This window comes from Apaloderma vittatum, unplaced genomic scaffold (genome assembly GCF_000703405.1).
Source record: "Apaloderma vittatum isolate BGI_N311 unplaced genomic scaffold, ASM70340v1 scaffold8329, whole genome shotgun sequence".
Taxonomy (NCBI): domain Eukaryota; kingdom Metazoa; phylum Chordata; class Aves; order Trogoniformes; family Trogonidae; genus Apaloderma; species Apaloderma vittatum.
In genome coordinates, this window is record NW_009735760.1 from 23,507 (window position 1) to 44,192 (window position 20,686).

General features: G+C 41.0%; 1 protein-coding gene across 1 annotated transcript; it reads left to right on the forward strand.

Moving 5' to 3' along the window:
* Positions 1-1,353: 1,353 nt before the first annotated feature.
* On the forward strand, positions 1,354-20,307 carry CHST15 (carbohydrate (N-acetylgalactosamine 4-sulfate 6-O) sulfotransferase 15). Its single transcript, XM_009876704.1, has 7 exons — positions 1,354-2,433; positions 3,155-3,494; positions 6,560-6,706; positions 11,568-11,724; positions 15,766-15,922; positions 18,347-18,494; positions 19,678-20,307. The coding sequence occupies exons 1-7, from the start codon at positions 1,846-1,848 to the stop codon at positions 19,866-19,868; spliced, it is 1,728 nt and encodes a 575-aa protein (XP_009875006.1). The 5' UTR covers positions 1,354-1,845; the 3' UTR covers positions 19,869-20,307.
* Positions 20,308-20,686: the final 379 nt, after the last annotated feature.

Here is a 20,686-nt window from a genome sequence, read left to right on the forward strand (position 1 = left end):
TTATGGGGTTTTATGGAATCTTGAATTTTCCCTTATGACTGGTGTGATTAAAAATCTCAGTTTTACTGTAGCTTAAGCATTTATTTTTCTTTTCCTTGTATCAGCTTCCCAATAAAGTGTTTTCCTCAGCTGTCAAAGATGTAGCTAACATGTTTTTTCCTTGAGTTTGTAGTATGTGTAACAGAGTTTTCTGGGAAGTGTCTACAACTGGAAAGGGTTCAATAAATTCCAGACCATTTGATCAACATAGAAATGGACGTAAAATAGGACAGTGATTGTTTTAAGATCCTGCACTCTGGATTCTTTAATGTGTCTCTGATAGCTCCGTTTAAAAATTTGAGAATTAATGTCAAATACACAAGTCTTGAACAGATAAATCTGTTCAATCAGTATCACTGAGCAAATTTCAGATCCCCAGTAGAAGAGGACTGGAAACGTTGTGGGGTTTTTTTTCCTAAATAAACAGTGTATAGTGACTGCTCCCTCTGAAAACAAACAGCAAGGAGCTGGAGAGCAGAGGACTGGGAGATTAAGATATTCACTGGGTGTCAAAGTAGAGGAAGCTGCCTGTCAAAGGGAGGTTCTGTCTTTATCAGGTGACAAAAGCTGAAAATAGAGATTGCCTGTCAGAGCTACACATTACTGCTGTCCCTTAGGTTTTCCCCATCTTTTTCTTTTCCTTTTCAGCCTGTGCCAATTTATTGTTTTGTTTCTGACTTTTCAAGACTGTTTTAAAATATTTCCTCTCTTTAGTTCCCCCCAAAAAGCAATTCTAGAAAATAAATCTATTATTTAATTCTTTCAATTTGTGTAATGTTTTACTTATGCCTTTTTGATTTTGTTTTATTTTTTTGCTTTTCATCTCATATGCTGGAAATGAGGCTGTTACCTTGTCCTTGCCTGAGGTCCTACCCCACCTCAGGTCACTTAATGTAAGGTCCCCACGTACAGATGAAGTGTAACTATTTAAACCAATGTTACTGGCCACTGTCCAAAAATGCTTCTGTATTTAAAGAGCAGTTTAAAATGTGTTGAATAGGTTAGTGAGCAGCTGAGGGAAGTCATGTGGTGTTTACCTGTGGCAGCAACTGTTCGGTGACGGGAGCTGGTGGGTGATTGAAAAGAAAGGGCAACTTGCTGTGAACTCGAGGCCAAACATTTCCTGGGTTTAATATCGTGAGTGCGGTAATTAATATTCTTGGCAAAGAGAAGACATCTTTCAAATGGAATTGGGAAATCACTTGTGGTAGATTGTACTTTGCTATTGCTTTGGATGAAGGTGAGTGTAGGTATGTCTGCTGTTCTGTCTCTATTTATATCTGTCTCTGGTTTTGTTCCTTTAGGTTGTATGAGGCAAATCTCAGAAATCATCTCTGGGAAGATGAAGCTTCCAGAAGCAGCAGCCTGGTTCAGAACCTGCTTGTTTTAAGAATACCTGGGAATTTCTACCCCTGTTTGCCTATTCCAGCGTACATCAGAGGACCATGAGTTATTTTTGTTTTTTGCATATTTTCATGCTGTGTAACAATTTTTCTTCCTTCTCATTTTGTTCAATGGGAAAAACTTGAGCCAATTGTGTAGCTGATTCTTACTTCGCTACATTCCTCTTGCTGAGCCAAATTCTTTGAAACCACATCCACAAGACATTTATTTCTGTGTTGTTTGGTGTTTTTTGGTGTTTTGTTTTCTTTTTTCCTTTTTGTGACATATGTCACTTTTTGGGTGACTTTACCTACCACGGTTTGAACCTGTCCTTTTGTGTTGCTGGGTAGTCCTAGAATCACTCGAGGAGCTAACTAATTCCAGACTTACAGAAGATGACTCATATGCTTCAGAAACATTTTTATGGCTGTGCCTGGCTCATTAATACAGGAGTTTAACAGTAGTAATATGAGATATTGCATTAATTGTTGCATACATCTACTACCAAATGACTTGCACAGACTGTGTTTCAGATGCCGTGGACCTAATCATAACAACCAGAAGTGTCCTGTTTGCAAAGGAGAAAACAAGATCCCTTTGTACACCGACAGCAAGCAGATGAAGTTGCTCGCAGTTTGGGAAGTACGGACTGATCACAGGGAAAGCTGGAATGGCTTTTTCTGCTTGAGGAAGGGGAAGCTATGCAGCCTAATATTTGGGTTGATTATAATGACTCTAGTGATGGCATCCTACGTACTGACTGGAGCCAAACACGGCCTGTTGTTAATACCATCTCCCTTCCATTACGGAGCTTTTACTAGCAATCCAAGCTTAATGGACAATGAAAGCCTTAGTGACATGAAAGACCATTACCAGCCTTCTAAAATGAATATTTCATACATAAAGGACTATCCAAGCATTAAATTAATTATTGACACTATTACTTCAAAGATAGAGTTTGTGACGAGACAGCGCCCTGATTTAGAAGAGCTGAGGAAACAAGAGCCACATGTAAGTATAGACTGAAGATGTGTCTTAAACTGCTGTACGCTCATTTATTTTGAGTCTTTGGGGTCAATCTTTTACTGAGAGAAAAAAGTGCAAGTGACCAGGTGTTCATACAGTGGTTTACGCCAGCTAGAGCCTCCTGAAAAGCACTCCTTCGGAGTCATGGGCAAAATAAATGGGTTATATTGATGGGCTTGACACCTGAAACAAAAAAAATCACACAGTGTTTCGATAGCTGTACAATCTCATTGAATTTTTACCTTGTCTCATGCAAAATCATTCTGACTTGGATTTGCCAGTCGCCTTGAATGATAAATAAGAAAAGAGCCTTTCTAATAACTGATTACCAGTGTGCCTTCCTGAAAATCTGGTCATTGCAAACCTTGTACTTCAGAGTTAAAAACTGGAAGTTAATTTGATTTAGGTATTATGTGTTTGACTTCAAAATATAATTCCTGGATTTCCAAGGGTGTTGGGGGGATTATTGAAGTCCTTTCTGGCCTCAAAATCAAAGGTTTTCCAATACTTCCCGTGCTTGTTTGTACAGGATTTGCTTCTGATATCATCAGAAGAAATAAGTTAGGTCAGCTTTGTAGTTAAAAACATAAGGATTAAAAATGTCCTCATAGTGTTTCTGTTGTGTTCTCTTACTGTGCTAAGATACAAAAGTATAACTGTCATTTTTTTGCTGCCTTGACTGAAATTGTTGTTCTTTATGTTGCAGATGTTTTCAGTAATTCCTAACAAATTCCTTCCAAATAGCAAGAATCCTTGTTGGTATGAAGAGTACAGAGGAAACACAACCACAGATCCTTATGCAACGAACTCCTATGCACTGTATTCAAAGCGCTTTCGAACCATCTTTGATTACCTCAGGAAGGTATTTTGGAACCACTTGTACCATTATAAGGACAAACACTACCGCCTGCGCTGCCTCCCCCATTTCTACATCATTGGCCAGCCCAAGTGTGGGACCACGGACCTGTATGACCGGCTGAGGCTGCACCCCGATGTTCGCTTCTCAGCAATCAAAGAGCCACACTGGTGGACAAGAAAGCGGTTTGGTGAGTAGACATGTCCTCCGGTATCCAGACGAGTGGTCTCTATTAAACTTGGACATTTCTGATGGATTTCCTTTATGTTGGCTGACCTTGAAACCACCGGAGTTTAATAGTTATGAAAAATCTAGGTGACGGATGCTCAGTAGGGTCCAGCCTGCTCTTTAGCGATGTTTTGGGTTAAACTTTGGTAGATGACATAGATCATAGATCACAGGCTTTACAGTGATATTACTAATTTCAAGAGGAAGATACTGCTTATTTTATGGTGACATCTTCGCTTCTGTTTCTCATTTGCTGGTGCTTTACTGCAGACACTGCCTTGGGAACAAGGGAAAACCTAGCGCTGTGGGGTAGATCGTTTGATGAGGACTTTGCATCGCTACTTTGGTGCATTTCTAAACTTCCTTGAAATGGGAAACGATCTTTTCTACTGAACTGCCATGGCTAAAGGCAAGGAAGGACACTTTCTGAGGGATCAGGACACGTGCAGTGCTGCTCCTGTGCTTTATTTCAGGGTCATACCTTCAATTCTTTATTTCTCCAGCATGCAGTGTTGCCATTTCCATCCCCCTTCCCTGTGCCCTGAAGCCCGGGAGAACCTCTGAGCTCCTGCAGACAGAGCTTTGTTCCTCACTGCTCGGTGATGAGGAGGGCTCAGCCATGGAGCTGGGATGTCATGATTTTGATGTGTTCTTAGAGTTTGTATTTTCTTCCTTCACAAATGCCATAAGAAAATGGCTAAAGTAAGTATTTTAGCCATTTTCTAAATGCTTGCTATAAACTTAAGAGCTAAAGAAATATGATGAAAATACGATTTTGCTTTTGAGACAGTTTGGTCAAATTTAGGAGACACTGGAGGTACCGATGTGAACTGGGGCATCAAAGTCAAATAGGAGAAGCATCGTGGTGCCCTCTGAAGCCCAGTGAGAAGGCACTCGTTCATCACGGTCAGTAGCTGACTGAAAACAAATTATAAGAATTACTTCCCAACCTGAAGGTCAAAAGTCAGATCAATGAAGAATGGAGATTTTAGACTTGGATGCTTTCCAGTGTGAAAGCCATGCTGCTTGTCTCTGGGTGTGTAGATGCAGGAGGTGTCAGCAAAACCATGTGTAGAAAGTCGTGTCTTCCATGAGAATGCTGTCAGGAGAGGCTGAACCAAACTGATATGTTAAGCTAAAATCCTTTATACTAAATAATCCCCTACTCCTACATCGGCTTCAACATAAATATTTAGAATTAAGGTTGGAGGAAGTCATGCATCCAGCTTCACTAAAGCGAGACTGGACTCACTAAAGCTCGGAACTGGACCTACCAAACAGGCAGAAGAATGTAAGGAATCAGGCTGGAGTGCAGATAATTTGAGAACAAGGATGAATTCCTATCTCTGCGCTGGCATTTGCAAACTCTCCACTTGCACAGTCTTGTGGTCAGCCACTGGGGGCCAAGTGCAGATCCTTGAAGAGAACATTCTTTGTGTAATGCAGTATTTTGAAGTTATGTTGTAAAGCTCAAGAATAAGAAAAGATTGCAGAGCTTGTGGTCTCACGGGAGGGAGATCTGTAGAGATGACCTCGGGCTGTCTGCCATTAAGAATGAAAGATGAAGTTTGCTGCTGGTGGCTCAGCCCTTTTGTTCTGCCTCAGCAGTACATTAGCTAATGTTTATTATTTAAATAAAAAAGAAAAAATGTAAATAAAAGAATATGACAGGCCAACAAATGAAACTGAGACATCCCCCTTTTATAAGCCAGCTAGTGGATATGACTCCTATGCCCCTGGCTGTTCACTTGGTTTAGTTTGTAATACTTATCTGGCCAAGAAAGTCTCTTTTGTTCTGTGGTATCCTCTGATTCAGTGAATTTTTATGAGACTGACTAATTTCAGTCCTCCTGGGAACGCCCCATTTTGCAAATCACCGCTTTCCCGTTCTGCTGGGGTGGTTGATGCTCTACAGGACTTTGTCCCAGCTTGACTGTCTGTCTCTCCTGGCTCTTAGCCACAATTTCTATTCCCATGAGTGAGATAGCAACGAACCAAGGCTGTCTGCACCACTGTGCCTGTATATTTTTTTTCCCCCCTCAAAACAAGTCAAAATATGCTGCTGAGCTTTCTTCCACCCTCATTAAATCCCACTTTCCTGAAGGGGAAAATCAGAGGGAGCGGACAAAAGAGCTCTCTTGCTGAGCTTTCCTCTCACATAATTGATAATTATTGGCTTTGTAGGAACAAGAAAGGGAGAGCTGAGAAGTCCTGCTCTGTACTCTTAGCTTTGCTCATTTGACCACTGCCTACGTGAGAAACTCTCTTGCGGTGTGGTAAGAAGCAAGAATACTGAGATGGGCCTGGAGAGCATGTGCAGAAAGTGGAGAAGTGAGACTAGATATGGAAAGAAGTGGGAGGAGGGAAAAGGAATATAAAAATCACAGATGTGGCTCAAGATGCTAAGAAATGCAGAGAGAAGGTGATACTGAGCACACCCTGGAGTGTAGCGGGGGGAAAGGAGAAAAATAAGGCACTGTCATGGAGCTTTATTTTCCTACTTGTGGAAAACAAAACCATGAATGATTTGCCAGTTTTCTCGTTTTGATAAGTGCATGTTGATTTGCATATTTGGCATCAGAGCCTGTTCTCGATCTCAGTGCAGTAAATCTAGTGGGAGTCCAGTATTACTTCCATTTATATTGGTGCAAATGAAAGCAGAATCTGGTCTTTTATATTCATTCCAAAAGCTAAATTTGGAAGAAAATAAAAGCAAGCTATTCCTGCAGGAACTATAAAAGAGAGCACTAAAGATATTTCATATCACTGTGAATTTATGGCTTAATCGCACAGTATCTCGAATCTCAGCTACTTCATTATTGGCACTTTTATCTGAGTCTTACACTTCATCAGTTGAATTTTGTGCTGACGTTAGCTGGCTTGGTGCCAGAATTGTCAGTGAAGCTGTCTTGATTTACACCAGTGATTAATCTTGCCCTGCTACTACTTTCTTTCTTTCTTTCTTTCTTTTTAATTAAAGTTATCTCCTTCATTGTTGGGGTTTTTTTTTTGGTTTTTTTTTTTTAGGAATCATTCGTCTGAGGGATGGGTTTCATGATCGCTACCCGGTGGAAGATTACCTTGATCTGTTTGACTTAGCAGCGCATCAGATTCAGGGGGTGCTGCAGAGCGAAGCGGTTAAAGAGCGTGGGAAGATGAACAGCATCATCATCGGTAGGGCCAAAACAACCTCTGAAATACGTCTCTGTAGCTCCAGGTTGGCAACACTCATAGCTGGGTCACGAGAGGGGCATTTTCCCAGGCGCGAAAGGTTCACAGCACAGAGCTCCTGATGTTGGTTTTCGCTGGCGTGCGTGGCTAGAGCAGAAATTTTTGCCTTTCCCTGGAGGGTGGTTACATCCTTTGTTAAAAAATTGGGATTATCTTTAGAAAAGCCTGAGCAAGTAATGAATCAGCATTTAGTTAAACCTTCTTAAATATATATATATATGTATAATAAAGAGTGAGAATGACCTTGGTGACTCCTTCAAACATTGTTTTTGTTTGGGTTTGCCTGTAGCGACGGGGCTGTCGCTTCAGGTTCAAATGCTGTAGCGATAGGTCTGGGGTAACGCCCTGGTCGTGGTGTTACGACACACAATGGGTGCTGTAGAAATTCTATTGCTGACCAGAGACAGCTTCCATGACAGCAAGACAGCTCTTCTCAGGCTTCAATGTAAGATGCACGTAAGAAGAAGGACTGCCATTATCTATGTTGTCATCCCCACGTAGCCTATGGCGGGCTGAAATAAGTATCATAGAATCATAGAATGGCCTAGGCTGGAAGGGACCTTAGAGATCATCTAGTCCAACCTCCCTGTCATGGGCAGGGACGCCACCTCTCAACTAGTCCAGGCAACACATGGGGACCGAGCGGGAATCGAACCCACGACCTCAGTGTTGTCATTGTTGTCAGCACCGCGCTCAAGCCACTGAGCTAACCGGCCCCCCTGGACCAATTAATATGATTAACTGTTAAATATGATTAAACCCCTGAGCTGCTTCGTTATCAGCAAAGATAACGCAAGTTTCAAGAGCAGGAATATAGAGAGTCAAGTTCAAGCTGTTTTGTGTTGTGTTTTTCAGTCTTGGAACGTAGAGGCGCAGCGCAGAATACAATTTGAAGATAATTTACAGTTTCAGTTGATATTAAATTACCTGATTAGCATTAAACATGATTTAGAAATGCTGTTGTTTTGTACCTTGAGTGAGCCCATGGTAGGGACTAGGGTCTAGGGAGGGGTCTCTGGATTGTTTTTTGTGATGCACAGCAGTCAACACGCCATGCTCACCCACTGTGGTCCATGGTGCCGTCGGTTTACAGGGGCCATGAGGAGTACCCGCAGAAATTTTTAAATTCTGCTTGTGTTGTCTGCTAAAGCCAGAAAACTGAGGGGAAAACAGTTTTGCTAATCTTATTCTGTCACCTCAGCATTTCCCAGGGAAGTTAGATGCATTCTGTGAAAATACTAGTTGTGCAAAAGACAGTTCCTGTTGAAAGAGACTTTTCAAATAGCCCTGAAGTCATTATTCTACAGAAAATAGAAATGAGATTTTTGCTGCCTGCCCTCAGAGGGAACACCCTGAGAATAATTTTTTTTTTTTTGGTCTCATGCTAACCAAAAAAAATGCAGCCTATTGTTGGCTGGATGAAATGGTAACGACGCCTTACGTTGTTTAAACCAAAGACTTGGCTCTAGTCACATTCGTTCGATACTTCGTCAACCTCCATTAAAGTCTATCATTCACTTCATTAAATATTCAACACTGAGCAAAATTTGCAAGATGGGGTCTTGAGCAATGTTGCCATCAAGGACATCTGCAGATTTTCTTCCTTACAATAGTATCTCCTGTCCTTTCATGGGTGAAGTGCTTATACTAATTAAATTCACTAATCTAATTGGCAACGTACATCTTTGATTACTTACCTCCTGTTACAGCTTTTTCTGCAGTTTGCTTTGTGTTTCTTTTTCCTGTAGTCTCATTTCTTGTTTCATTAAGGTTCTGTTCACTTATTAAGTTTACAGGAAAAGTCCTGGATGATTATGCTCATTAAGTCAGTCTTTTATGACCTTGGTAAAAAACAAAACAAAGCTAGCTAGTCGAAAATGAATCTGTATGAATATCAAGTTTGCTTAGAATCCTCCATTTTCTTATTTCAGATGACTAGAAAGAAAAATTGAATTAAAACTGTGAACATCTTGGTAGTTCATCATGTGTACATTGTTTTGAAAAGTTAAGCTTCTTTGAATATTATACTTAGTGGGTAATAATTGCATTTTCCCCCCAAAACCCAACATCTGCTCAGACATGAACCAAAGAGGACAACACTGATCTAGCCTGAGGCATTCTAAGCAGGAATTGTTTATTTGTGATCATTAATATGATAAATTCAGAGGAGTGCCTTGTGCAAACACAGTATGATGTTAATCCATTAATGACTGAATAAAGATGTTATACATCCATTCTTCAGGCAATTTAACTCATATGTTTTTTAAGTCCATAAGAAAACGTAATATATTTTTGGTTGCGCTGCAGTAATTTGATGTAATTAGTGTAGCAGTGATTAATTTATCTCTAGTATGGCTCATTCTCTTTGCAGATATTAAATCTGTATTATAAAATGGAGAGGAACACTGTCAAATTGTCAGGAGTATTTTTGGCTGCTTCAGGAAATCAAAATGATAAGCATCAGCAGAGACCAGAGTGATTTTATTTATTTGGTTGCACTGCAGTAATTTGATGTAATTAGTATAGCGGTGATTAATTTAGTATGGCTCATTCTCTTTGCAGATATTAAATCTGTATTATAAAATGGAGAGGAACACTGTCAAATTGTCAGGAGTATTTTTGGCTGCTTCAGGAAATCAAAATGATAAGCATCAGCAGAGACCAGAGTGATTTTATTTATTTTTTTTCCTAATCTCCCCCCTTAATTTTTGACAGTTGTCTTGTTTTGAGAAGATTTGCCTTCTTGAACCCAGGCTGTCCTGTCCTGCCTGTGTTACAGCAACACCTTGAGTCCTGTTAAGGCTTTGGCAGGGTTCAGTCGGGTGCCTGTGACCTTCCCTTGCTCATGGGTAGCCTCTACAACTCTGGTGTGGTGGCAGCTGATCCAGCTGAAACAACTTCTGTGATGTGGTCTGGTCTGTGATGTTGAGAGAATCTGCCCATTTACGTGTAGGTGCATTGATTTTACTTAGCTCAGGTAGCAGATGTTCTTAGGTTTGGTCACTATATATGAGCTAATCGGAATAATTCCAACAGAGAATCAGATATGATCAGAAGTCTACACAGTAGAGATGTTGAAGGAAAACGTTTGAAAGTTCTATTCTAGGGAGGAATAGAAGGCTCGACGAAGCCATAGACTTTAATCTTTGTCATTATTTAGGTGAACGTTTCTGAGGGAGCAGTTTAAGCTCAGTCGTTCCTGTCATGGAGATGGAGTGGTGACTTTCCAAGGTCGCTCTCCTCGCTGGAGGGCACTGTTCTGTAAATCCATGTATGCACGTGCTCGTACCCATTTGCATTATTCCATCTTCTGATAGCACAGAAATATCTGCATGGTGGTGTTGTGCTACAGTTAGCTCAGCTTTCGTCCTCTATTTAGTCTTTTGTGTTTCTGCTTCACCCAGCATGGGAGCTGGGCTAATTGAGTTTTAGTTGACAAGTCAAATCCCACCGATGATTAGGCAGTGCTTTGGCTAATTATTTTAAAATGCAGAAGCAGAGCTGTTGGGGACACCCGGCTTTAGCCAATGGACCTGATCTCCTCCTCCTGAAAAGAGGCAAATGAACATGACAGAAGATTAATGTGTTTTCTAACAACTTCCAGACTTTATTAATGAATCACATTATGTTAAGCTGAAGTTTGGAGCCAGTGCCCTTTTCATGTTGTGTTCTGGCCATCTTTTAAAATCTTTATTGGACTTTCCCAGGAGAGGAAAAAAAAAGAAAATAAAAGAAAAAGGGAAATCATGTGCAAGTCTGTAAGCTTACAACATGATTATTTTTTCATCGCATTCCTTTTGATTTGAAAAACCTCATCAACAAGAATTAGCTCTCATTAGACTGTCAAAGAGCAGAAGTTTCCATAAAGCTTCTGTATATGTTTTATTAAGCAGTAGTGTTGCCTCATAAATGCCAGTATTACTTAAAAAGACACGGAAGATTACACAACTCGAAACATCGTATCAGATCATTTATTTAACAGTAAAAGCATCCTAAACCTTGCTCTGGCAGAGACGTTACTGATCGTGTCTCTCCCTGTGGCATTAATTCAGAGTAAGCTTCTTCAGAAACTAAGAACATCAGAATCTGGCATCTAACCAAATGTGTTATTTATTCTATAGACCTTTTGCCTAATATGAAATAGTTATATTTGACTTAATCTACATGAATAATTGTAGTTATATAAAAAGGCTCTGATGATAATGGGTCATTCTCAGATAGGGATGTTTCAAACCACAGTGATACCATTCAGCTGGTTAGTGTTAATGGTTAAACTTGATGATCTTAAAGGTTTTTTCCAACCTAAACCATCCTATGATTCAGTGATGATTTTTATTATTATTTTATTTTTCTTTAGTTTGTGTCAGACTGTAGAATTCAGTAGCAGGTTGCTTCTCTGAGCTAAGAGTGTTAACGCCAACCCTTGGGGTGCTACAGAGAGCATGGCAGGTCTTCAGCACCCTGCTGGTGGGTGGGTTGGCCAAAGCCCTGAGCAGTCTGTCCCAGCCCAGCTCAAATATATTTGCACGTGTTGACCACTAACAGGAAGCAGCGTGGTTAGTGGGCAGCAATATTTCGGGGGGAATTACATAAAACCTACCTTGGCCATCGCTGCATTCACAAAGGCACAAGGCAGCATGAGTGCTCTGGCAATGGGGAGCATTAGCCAGATCAATGTGCAAGAACCAAGGGATATCGAAGCTAATAGAGTAAATTTTAATCAGTCTGGTTCAAAACTCAGGCAATTTCCACTCCAGTACAAAGAATGAAATGAGTTATCAGCAGAGCTGCTTTCAATTTCCAGGGGAAGCCAGCGCCTCGACGATGTGGGACAACAACGCTTGGATTTTCCTTTATGACAACAGCACCGATGGAGAACCTCCCTTCTTAATCCAGGATTTTATCCATGCCTTCCAACCGAATGCCAAACTCATCATCATGCTGAGAGACCCTGTTGAAAGGTGAGCAAGGATCACGTTGCTAAAGTACACACACAAAATTTCTTGCTATAATAGTTTTATTTGCTCTCTTAGGTGCAAATAAATGTTCGCATAGTATTTGACAACTACTTGGTTTATGATGAGAGCTGCCGTGGGGTTTTATTCTGTGAATTTCGGCATATGTAATTGTGATAACATTTTAAAGAGATGCCTGTGAGTGTAAATGGCACAGCAAGTGTCATGCATGGACACCTGAGCTGGTCTGAAAAAAAGAATTTGTATGTTGCCAAATGTGATATAACTCCATTATCTGAGCTAATACATCCTGATTCTTTCTCAGCAGGGCTCACTAGACTGAGCATGACACGGCATGTACAGGTCAGAGCATAACTGGTCCTGTGACGTGCTTCAATTCATGTTAAATCGAAATGTTTCTGTCTTCAGGGGGCAGGTTGTTCAAAATGATTGAAAGATTGCAAATAGCTCCAGAGTGAGCAAATTATAACACGTTTTGGTTTGTTGTTTTTTTTTTTTTTTTAAAATCTTAAAAATGCTTGATGCAACAGTCATCTAGAGCTTCCCTAGACAACTTTACCTTGCACAGCCAACAGCTACTTGGGAGTTTGTCGTCGGTCTTCCATGACTGTCTGCATGGGAAGAGCTCTGCTGTGTTAGCGATGAGTGTCCTTCTTTCCACTTGCATTTTTTTTTTAATCTGGTTTTCATCCAGATTTCTAGGGTATTTCCTTCCACTGTATCCTCTGAAGAAATATGATAATGGTGAGGGTAACAGAGAAGGTGGAAACGGTGGAGGCAGACTCCAGAAGGTGTCTGAATTCCTTCTCTCTAGTTCTGTGAATATATTCAAGATACTCGGGGCTTGGTCAGTGCTCAAGGACAAAGCTCCAGGAGCACCCAGGGGATGATGATGGGGACCAGGCTGTGATGCAGGTTTGGACACCAGGAGGAGGGCAGGTGTGAGGTACTTTTGCTGCCCGGCAGCTGCCCAGAGCAACTTGGCAGTAGTAGGAGAGGATGGGTGCTGCTGGACAAGCTTCCTTCATGGTAGAACATGGGGACTGTGAGAGCGTTTCCCATCTCCTACATCAGGAAATACAGCTCTTCACTTTTAATGGCATCTCCTGCCCTCAGGATTTAACAGATGGTAATTTTCTGAGAGAGCGCTGGCTGAAGTGGCTTCCTCATGCAAATTACCTGCAAATTCCCTGATTGCTTTAACCACCCTCTGTAATATGGGTGTAGCTCTTTGCTAGCTTTAATAAGGGTGAGATAAAAAGTCAGCTTCATCTCCCTTACTGTATTGATGATAAATTGGTTTCTTTCTGCTTATGATTCCCGGTGCCCTTGTTGCTGATAGCTCATCAGAACTGCAGCAGCAAAAGCAGCTGTGGCCAAAGGGGCAGCCCGGGCAGGGCACGGAGAAGTTGCCTGGCAGTAGCCAAGAGGACGTGGGTGCTGCACAGGGTCTGGGACAGGGTCTAGTCTAACCTGCATGAGGTCTGGTCTATCTCCCATCAGGACTTATTTGGAGGACGTCAAGGTTTGTGATGGTGGATGTCAGTGGTGTCATTATTTCATTGTAGCGGACGGTGATTGAGGATAATGACTTCAGGTAGCTGGAACAGCTGAAATCCTGGTCAGGAAAGGTTTTATTTCCAGGCAGATGTCCCCAGGATTAAAAACAGATGGAAAGAAATACAGATCTTGGCTCCCTGTGGAGAGAGAACCTGTATTCAAGAACGCAGTTTGCCCTAAGGTGTCATCAGGTCTTCAGAATGATGCATTAATTTTAGCGGATGATGAGGAATACTGAGCAGTCATACTAAACGTTTTAAATAAAATTGTAGCTGGGCCCATGCTGTACGTGATGCCTAATGGCTGATTTCCCTCATCCAGAAGCTTTTCACCTGCTCAGCCAGGAGCAGTTGGTCCTGCCGTCCCAGCCAGGGCAGGCTGGGCAAGCCTGAGTCTTGACACTTTTCTGCAAGCAGGAGATACCGTCGTTTGCTTAATTTAGTTGAAGTGGGCTGGCTTTGTCCCTTAGCTTCTCTCCAGCTCCTCCTTGATCCCCGTGCTGGTGGGATGGCTCTTTGGGGGGTGCAGCATGAGGGACAAAGCTGTGCCATTGCAGAGGGAGAGGCCATGCGTGGCCTCAAGCACCAGTGAGCATCACTTTGAAGTAGACTGCCCAGCTAGTGTCATCCCAGCCTGGTACCCTCCCTCTGCTCGAAATGGAGTTTTTGCATTTAAAGAAAACTTTGCGAAACGTATTTGCCAGACTGGACAAAAATCAGTCTTGCCTTGCTTAGGTGGTGACTCCTGTAGATAGTACAGGGTGCCTCTGACTCATCTTCTATAGTTTGCTATGATTTTTCTTTTAAAAAGTGTGTAAAGACTGAGCTAAAAGCATCCTGCAGCAAATGTATCCTTTTTCTTCCTTTTTAAATGAACAGAGAGTCTTCATTTGTTTCATATGGGAATTAAAATCCTGTTCTTGCAAAACACAAACATAAATAATGAGGGCAGAGGGGCTATTCCTCGGTTTAAGTGCTTTGCTGGATTAGGGCCTAAACTTTCTAAATTAAATGATGGATTTTTAAGTACCTGTGGAACTCTAAGGAAGTTAAAAAATAAATAAAGTGCAATACAAAAGGTTACTGCAGCAATAAAATGAGACCTAAATAAATAGATATATTTTTCTTTAGGCCATTTGTTAGACACCTGTGTTTTTTTGAAAGAGGCTGAATGATATCTAGGATTTGGGGGATTTTGTCGAGAGATGGGTGCTCCTTCCCAAGTGTGACACAATTGTCTCCAAACTCCTATGGTATTGTTGAGGTTTTGGTCCTAGTTTCTAAGCTTAAATACAAAAGCAAGTTTAAAATACCATGTTCAGCAGACCTAATGCTTATGCTATGACACGGTATTTCCTTCATCTCTTTGAACTATATTTATCTTGGAGAAGTTTCATCAAGTTTTCAGGGATTAACACTAAAGCAGATGTTGTACTTGCCTGCAGGTTTGGGGTTGTTTCACCACCACCACCTCCACAAAGGGATTTGAATTTACATAATCTTTAAGTAACACTAAGCAATTGTAAAACTCATGCAACAAATGTGCAAGGAAGGGCTGCTCCTCTACTGTAGCCTAGAGAAATTCTGGTTTACTGGTGGCTTTTGCTCCAAGCAGCAGCTGATGCCGGGACTTTGTTTGCCTCCAAGCTGCAAACATGCATGGGTCCATGTCCTCCTGCCCTCAGAGCAGAAATGGGACTTCTTGGGGAACGCAGCACACATCTGAACCATCCACCTAGTACTGAGGTATTTCAGCTTAAGAAAACCCCAAGAGGTGGAGTGCTGAATGCTGTAAATTGGACGTTTTTAATGAAAAGTCAATATAGGATTGGAGGTGGAACTTTCTGCAAAAACGTATGAAATCTGGACTCTTTCCTATTAGTGCTGGTAGCCAGCTTAGTAAAGGTATAAAAAACCCACACTTTCTAATCCATCCTGCTCCTCTGTTTGTTTTGAAATCAAAATAGAGCTTTTGAGATGAGAGTCATTTCTGTCCATGGCAGTGTGGAGCACCAAATATAGAAGAGGACCAATGTCAGCTGAGGCCAGTTCTACAGAGACACAGAATGTTGGGAGTTGGAAGGGACCTCGAAAGATCATCTAGTCCAATCCCCCTACCAGAGCAGGATCACCTAGATAACAAAAATTTTTAAGTATATCTATTTGAAAAAAAAAAATGCCTTCAGGAGAAAATTCTGCCTCGCACAATTACTAGGGCCAGATTTTCAAAGGATGCTGACCTTGAAGGTGGGGTTGGTGTTTAGCAGCTCGCCGGAGTGGATGTTCCTCTGAGCTGAAACCCACCAAGATGAAGAGAAAATGTGTCACTGGCTGACGAGGTTGTGAGTGGGACCATGTTACACACACGCACCCTGCCCCTCAGTTGATGGAACCAATTGGCCATTGTCATGTAAATAAATCTCCTTTCATTTCCTCTGCCATTTACTTTCGTGCTTCTCATTCGCAGGTTGTACTCAGATTATCTGTACTTCGTGAGTGCTAATAAATCCGCGGAAGACTTTCACGAAAAAGTGGCAGAGTCGCTGCAGCTGTTTGAAAATTGCGTGTTGGATTACTCGCTGAGAGCCTGTGTCTACAACAACACCCTGAACAATGCCATGCCCGTACGTATTTCCAAGAACACGTGATTCCTTTGATGGTACTTTGGGTCAAGGTTATTAAAATAGCAAAATACTGTGCAAATAAGCACCAAGAAATAAAACTTCCTCCCTTTTCATTTGTAAAGAGGATGACATCAGTATGCATGTAAGCATGTAAAAGCTGATGTAGTGGCTCAGCTGCCTCCTCAGTCTGCTCCCTGATGAATGCCAACGGTAATAATACAGTCTCTCTATTGTGCAAGCGTATGGAGGGCACATTTAGTGAAGATTACAGTTTAATGTGTAAGCTCTTTGCAGATCTTTCCAAAAAGTAGCTCTGGCAAGGATCTTTGTGGTATGAAATTGCCTCAAAATCAGAATAAATTATGTATTCTTTCTCAAGAAAAGGCTACCAGTAGTAGCTGGATAGAACTTTTTAAAAAAAAAAATTCTGCACATCAGAAAATGATAAAAGGAAATACAGAAACTGCTGGCCAGGGAATGGATGAGTATTAAAAAATACACATTTTGGGTATATAACTGACTTCAAATTTTGCCTGAGGAGGGAAGAGAAATACGGAAAAGATCGACTTGAAGTATCACATCTGGCCGGTTTGCCATTCCATCCTCTTTTATTTGCCCAGGCTGTAAAGGACTTGGAGGGAGTGCTTGCCTCCTTTGTCTCCGAGGTGAAGTTATTGCCTGCTCCACTCAATAAAATAACCATAAAACAGTGTATTGCACAGACTTGAGCCCTGCAGCAGCAGAGCAAGCAGGACATTCCTCTTACTTACCTTGGCAGGGAGGCTGGAGCTGCTTGTCTTTGATGATGGCCTCCAGGACCTCCACAGACAGGAGCTGCTGCTGGGCAGTATCACGGCACTTTCCAGCCATCTGCTTGTACAAATGCGTTTCTTTCAGTGTGGGAAGAGAAGGGCAGAGAGAGAATCAGAAGGAATTTTTTAAATTTTTTTTTTCTCCTCTTGTCTTCATCCTCAGGGTGCAGAACCAATCTTCATTTGTTGTCTTAGGCAGCCCTCTGAAGAAGATACTTTTGGAAATGAGCAGAGAATGCCTCATTCCAGGGAGCCACAAGCAGGTGTTCGTAATAAAACACAAATGCTAACTGTGCTCCTCAACAGGCTTTTTTAGCTGCTGTTTCTTCAGCCAAGTTGTTAAATTCTGTTATGTGCGTGGTCGTCTCTATATTGAAAAAATAGGGATTATTTTCTCTGGTGAGCTCATTAGATTGCTAATGCTGTGACTACGCCAGAAGAATTTAGTTTTGCTATTTGCTAATATATTCCTGAAACAAAAGAGGTGTCATAGACATTGTTAAGACTGATAGATGCTAACCTATAAAGCAAGAAGTGTTTGTCATCTTATCCTCACTTAGAGGCAGTGAAGAGAGGACTGTCAAGCTCTGGAGCAGGCTCCCCAGGGCAGTGGTGGAGTCACCATCCCTGGAGGTATTTAAAAGACGTGTGGATGTGGTGCTCAGGGTTGTGGGTTAGTGGTGGATCTGGTAGTGCTAGATTACCGGTTGGATGTGATGATCTTAAAGGTCTTTTCCAATCTAGATGACTCTATGATTATGATAGTAATGACTGAGCAATAATTCAAAATATGGCTTACTGGAATTAGGGTATCGGTGCAAGAATTAAAAGAAACTATTGTTATCTGGCTTCATTGGTTCTGCAACAGTGTGACTTGGAGATGTTAAATCTCTTTTATGAAAGTTGCTTATGACTTGAGATTCCTGTTTCTCTCTTCTGAGCCTGAAGGGATTTAGAAAAATATTTATAAGCACAGTTGGAGCTTGGACTTTTGAGAACACCAGACTATCCTTTTTATGTTTCAGCTTGTTATGTAAAATTGAGGAGGGAAGAAAAACAGAGATTAGGTCAGGACAGACTAAAAAACATGCCTTTTCATGACTCTGGTCTAACATAGTCTGGTGTCTCATGGCGTACTCAGACAATGCACCATTAACAGCGTCCAGCAACCACTGATGTAGATCTGATTATTGCAATCAGAGGATACAAGTAAACACACCCAAATCTAATTCCTGACATGGAATCAGAATATTTATACTACTTATGGCACCGTGATCTGGTGCAGTTGATACTCAAGTTGAAATAAGCAGCCTTAGTTCCTGGAGAAAGTAGCTGGACTTGCCATCTTCCTTTCTACTGCTGTTCATCCAAGGGCTGCAAGCCCTCAGTGTCTCCATGAAGGCTGGGTTATCCCAAGCATGGAGGAATGTGGAGGTGAGGTGGAAGATTAAAAAAAAATAAAATTCAGATACTGTCTTTTTATGGTTCCTCAAAAGCACATATCTGGGGATTTTACCCAGAAGGAGGTGACTGTTGGTTTCTTACTGCTAGAAGTGTCATAAGATGGATTATTTTTTATTTGTTTTGGGAATTTTTTCTTTTGTGCTTACAGGTGAGGTTACAGGTTGGGCTCTATGTTGTGTATCTTTTGGACTGGCTGACAGTTTTTGACAAAGACCAGATACTCGTTCTTCGCCTGGAGGATCATGCATCAAACGTAAAATACACCATGCATATGGTGTTCCAGTTTCTGGAGCTGGGTAGGTGTCTTCTGGCTGTTTTGAGATAAGTGCAAGAAAATCATTATTAACCTTCTTCTAGGTCATTTTTGATTTATTAAGAGACAAAACAGTATCATGGGAATCTGTCTTGAAAGATGCATTAATCTTGTTGCCTGGAGTCAAGCAAAATTAAAATTCCCCAATTCCCATAGACAGGTTGGTGCTAGAAGATCTTAATAAGACTATACCAATAAGAAAAAAATAATCAAATCCATTTGGAATCTATTTTCCCATAAAGAAGTCAGTCCTGCTTCTGAAGGCAGTCAGGGCTTGTTTGTCAGGGGCTTGCATAGGAGCAAGAACTATCCCACGCAGTTTAAACAAACTGAAGCGCTACTGTGGTGTGCCAAATCCGAGAATGATGAAAGGTTGCATTTCTAGCAGGGGAGAAGAGGGAAATGGTGTTTTTGCTGTGTTGATTGAGACATCTGTTGCTAATCCTTGGAGAGACGCTGGCAGACAAAATGTTGCCCAACGTTGATTTGACAGTAGCAAGAGGATGAAAATGTGGCTGCAAAATAGTCTGGCTGGTCCAAACACTGGTCTAGATGATGAGAAAGTTTGAATGCAGCAGATTGAACAGATGAAGAGCTTGGCATCTTCTTCCTGAATATGGTTTGTGCTGGAAAAGTCTGTGGGTATTTATGTGGCTGAAACACGTTGTCAAGTTTTTTACATTTACTCCTGGAACAGGAGCACGACTGTACCTGTGCACCACTTTGAACGCACTGACAACCTCCAAAACAAACCAGAGAAGGGTTTACATGGGTAAAGTTTATAGAGGTTCTACCAGGTATTGGACAACTCGTGCCATAAAATGAAATAACAGTATGAAATAACTGCAGCTCCAAAGTGGACAGGGAGTGGTATTCAATGTCATCGTTGTTTTGTGAAAACAATTTTTTTTTCCTCCAGAAATGCTTTATGCTGCTTGTTGTAGAGATGATTAATTAATGTGAAAGGAAAACACATTATTTCCATATTTACCAACAGTGACTTATTTTACTAATCTAAGGCTGTATTCAATATTCTGAAACATCATCGTTGCTAACACAAATTCCATTTGTCTTCCCCTGGCAAAACTTCAGATTTAGTCATTTGTCTTCTTCAGCATGGGCATTTTGGGTGAAATATTGTAAGATAATATTTTGTTTTTCCACAGGCCCTCTAAGTGAGAAACAAGAAGCTCTGCTAACAAAGAATCCTGCATCAAATACTAGACGACCTGAAGACAGAAGTCTGGGACCTATGCTACCAACAACAAAGGCAATTTTAAGAGATTTCTATAGGCCTTTTAATACAAAACTGGCACAAGTTCTTTTTGATGACGCTTTTTTATGGAAGAGGACATAATATGTAAATTTAGTGCCACAAATACAGTGCTTAAAGGAGTTTTTATTTTTTTAAATTCTATTTTTGTGCGTGGATATTTACATTTTCCCATTCCAAAGAGAAGCCGATTGACGAGCTGAGACTCTCACCTTCAGTCAGCGCAGTTCACAACAGTTAAACCACATTTTCCTTGTGAGAACGTAAAGCATCTTGCTTATCAGTTTATTGCAACTTCTTTTACCCTGGCAAAAGAGTAGAGTGGAAAAGCATTAGTACAAAGATGATGTCTTACACTCTCCACAGGGCTGTTGAAGTTTAACCTTCTCTAAGAGGCTGCAGCACAGCATTAGCGTTGGTTTCCTACAATTACGCTTATAATCTCATCTTCAATATATGTTATTCATTCATTTTTTCAAACTATCAATGTCATTTAGTCATTAAAATTTTCAATTGAATTCAACCTAAAACTTTGTTTCTTTTTGTCAGCATATTCATGAGTTGTCTTTGCTCACACTAAGGTATTTATGTTTCCTTAATTCTCAAGCAAAGATAAAGGATAATTGCATTTACAAAGATTTCCAAGTCTAATTTATATAAATGGGCTTTCCTAGCCACAGTTTTTGTAAAAGAAAATTTTATATTCTAAGTAAGAATGGGTGACTGAAATCTGAGCAGTATTTAGCGTAACAAATCCATTGTCTCCCATATTTTGTTCATGTAAATACAAGCACGTATCATCTGTTCATATCCCTCACACATTTTCCCACTAATGGGCTTGATGTAAAGTCTGTTGTTGGCCCTGGGAATCTTTTATGGAGTTTTCCGTTAGATTCTACACA

Excerpts from the sequence above, each read along its gene's own strand:
- CHST15 (XM_009876704.1), top strand. The coding sequence starts at position 1,846 with ATGGCTGTGCCTGGCTCATTAATACAGGAGTTTAACAGTAGTAATATG. Across the intron at positions 6,707-11,567 it reads GATGAACAGCATCATCATCG|GGGAAGCCAGCGCCTCGACG; the intron begins GTAGGGCCAAAA and ends TTCAATTTCCAG. Across the intron at positions 18,495-19,677 it reads GTTCCAGTTTCTGGAGCTGG|GCCCTCTAAGTGAGAAACAA; the intron begins GTAGGTGTCTTC and ends GTTTTTCCACAG.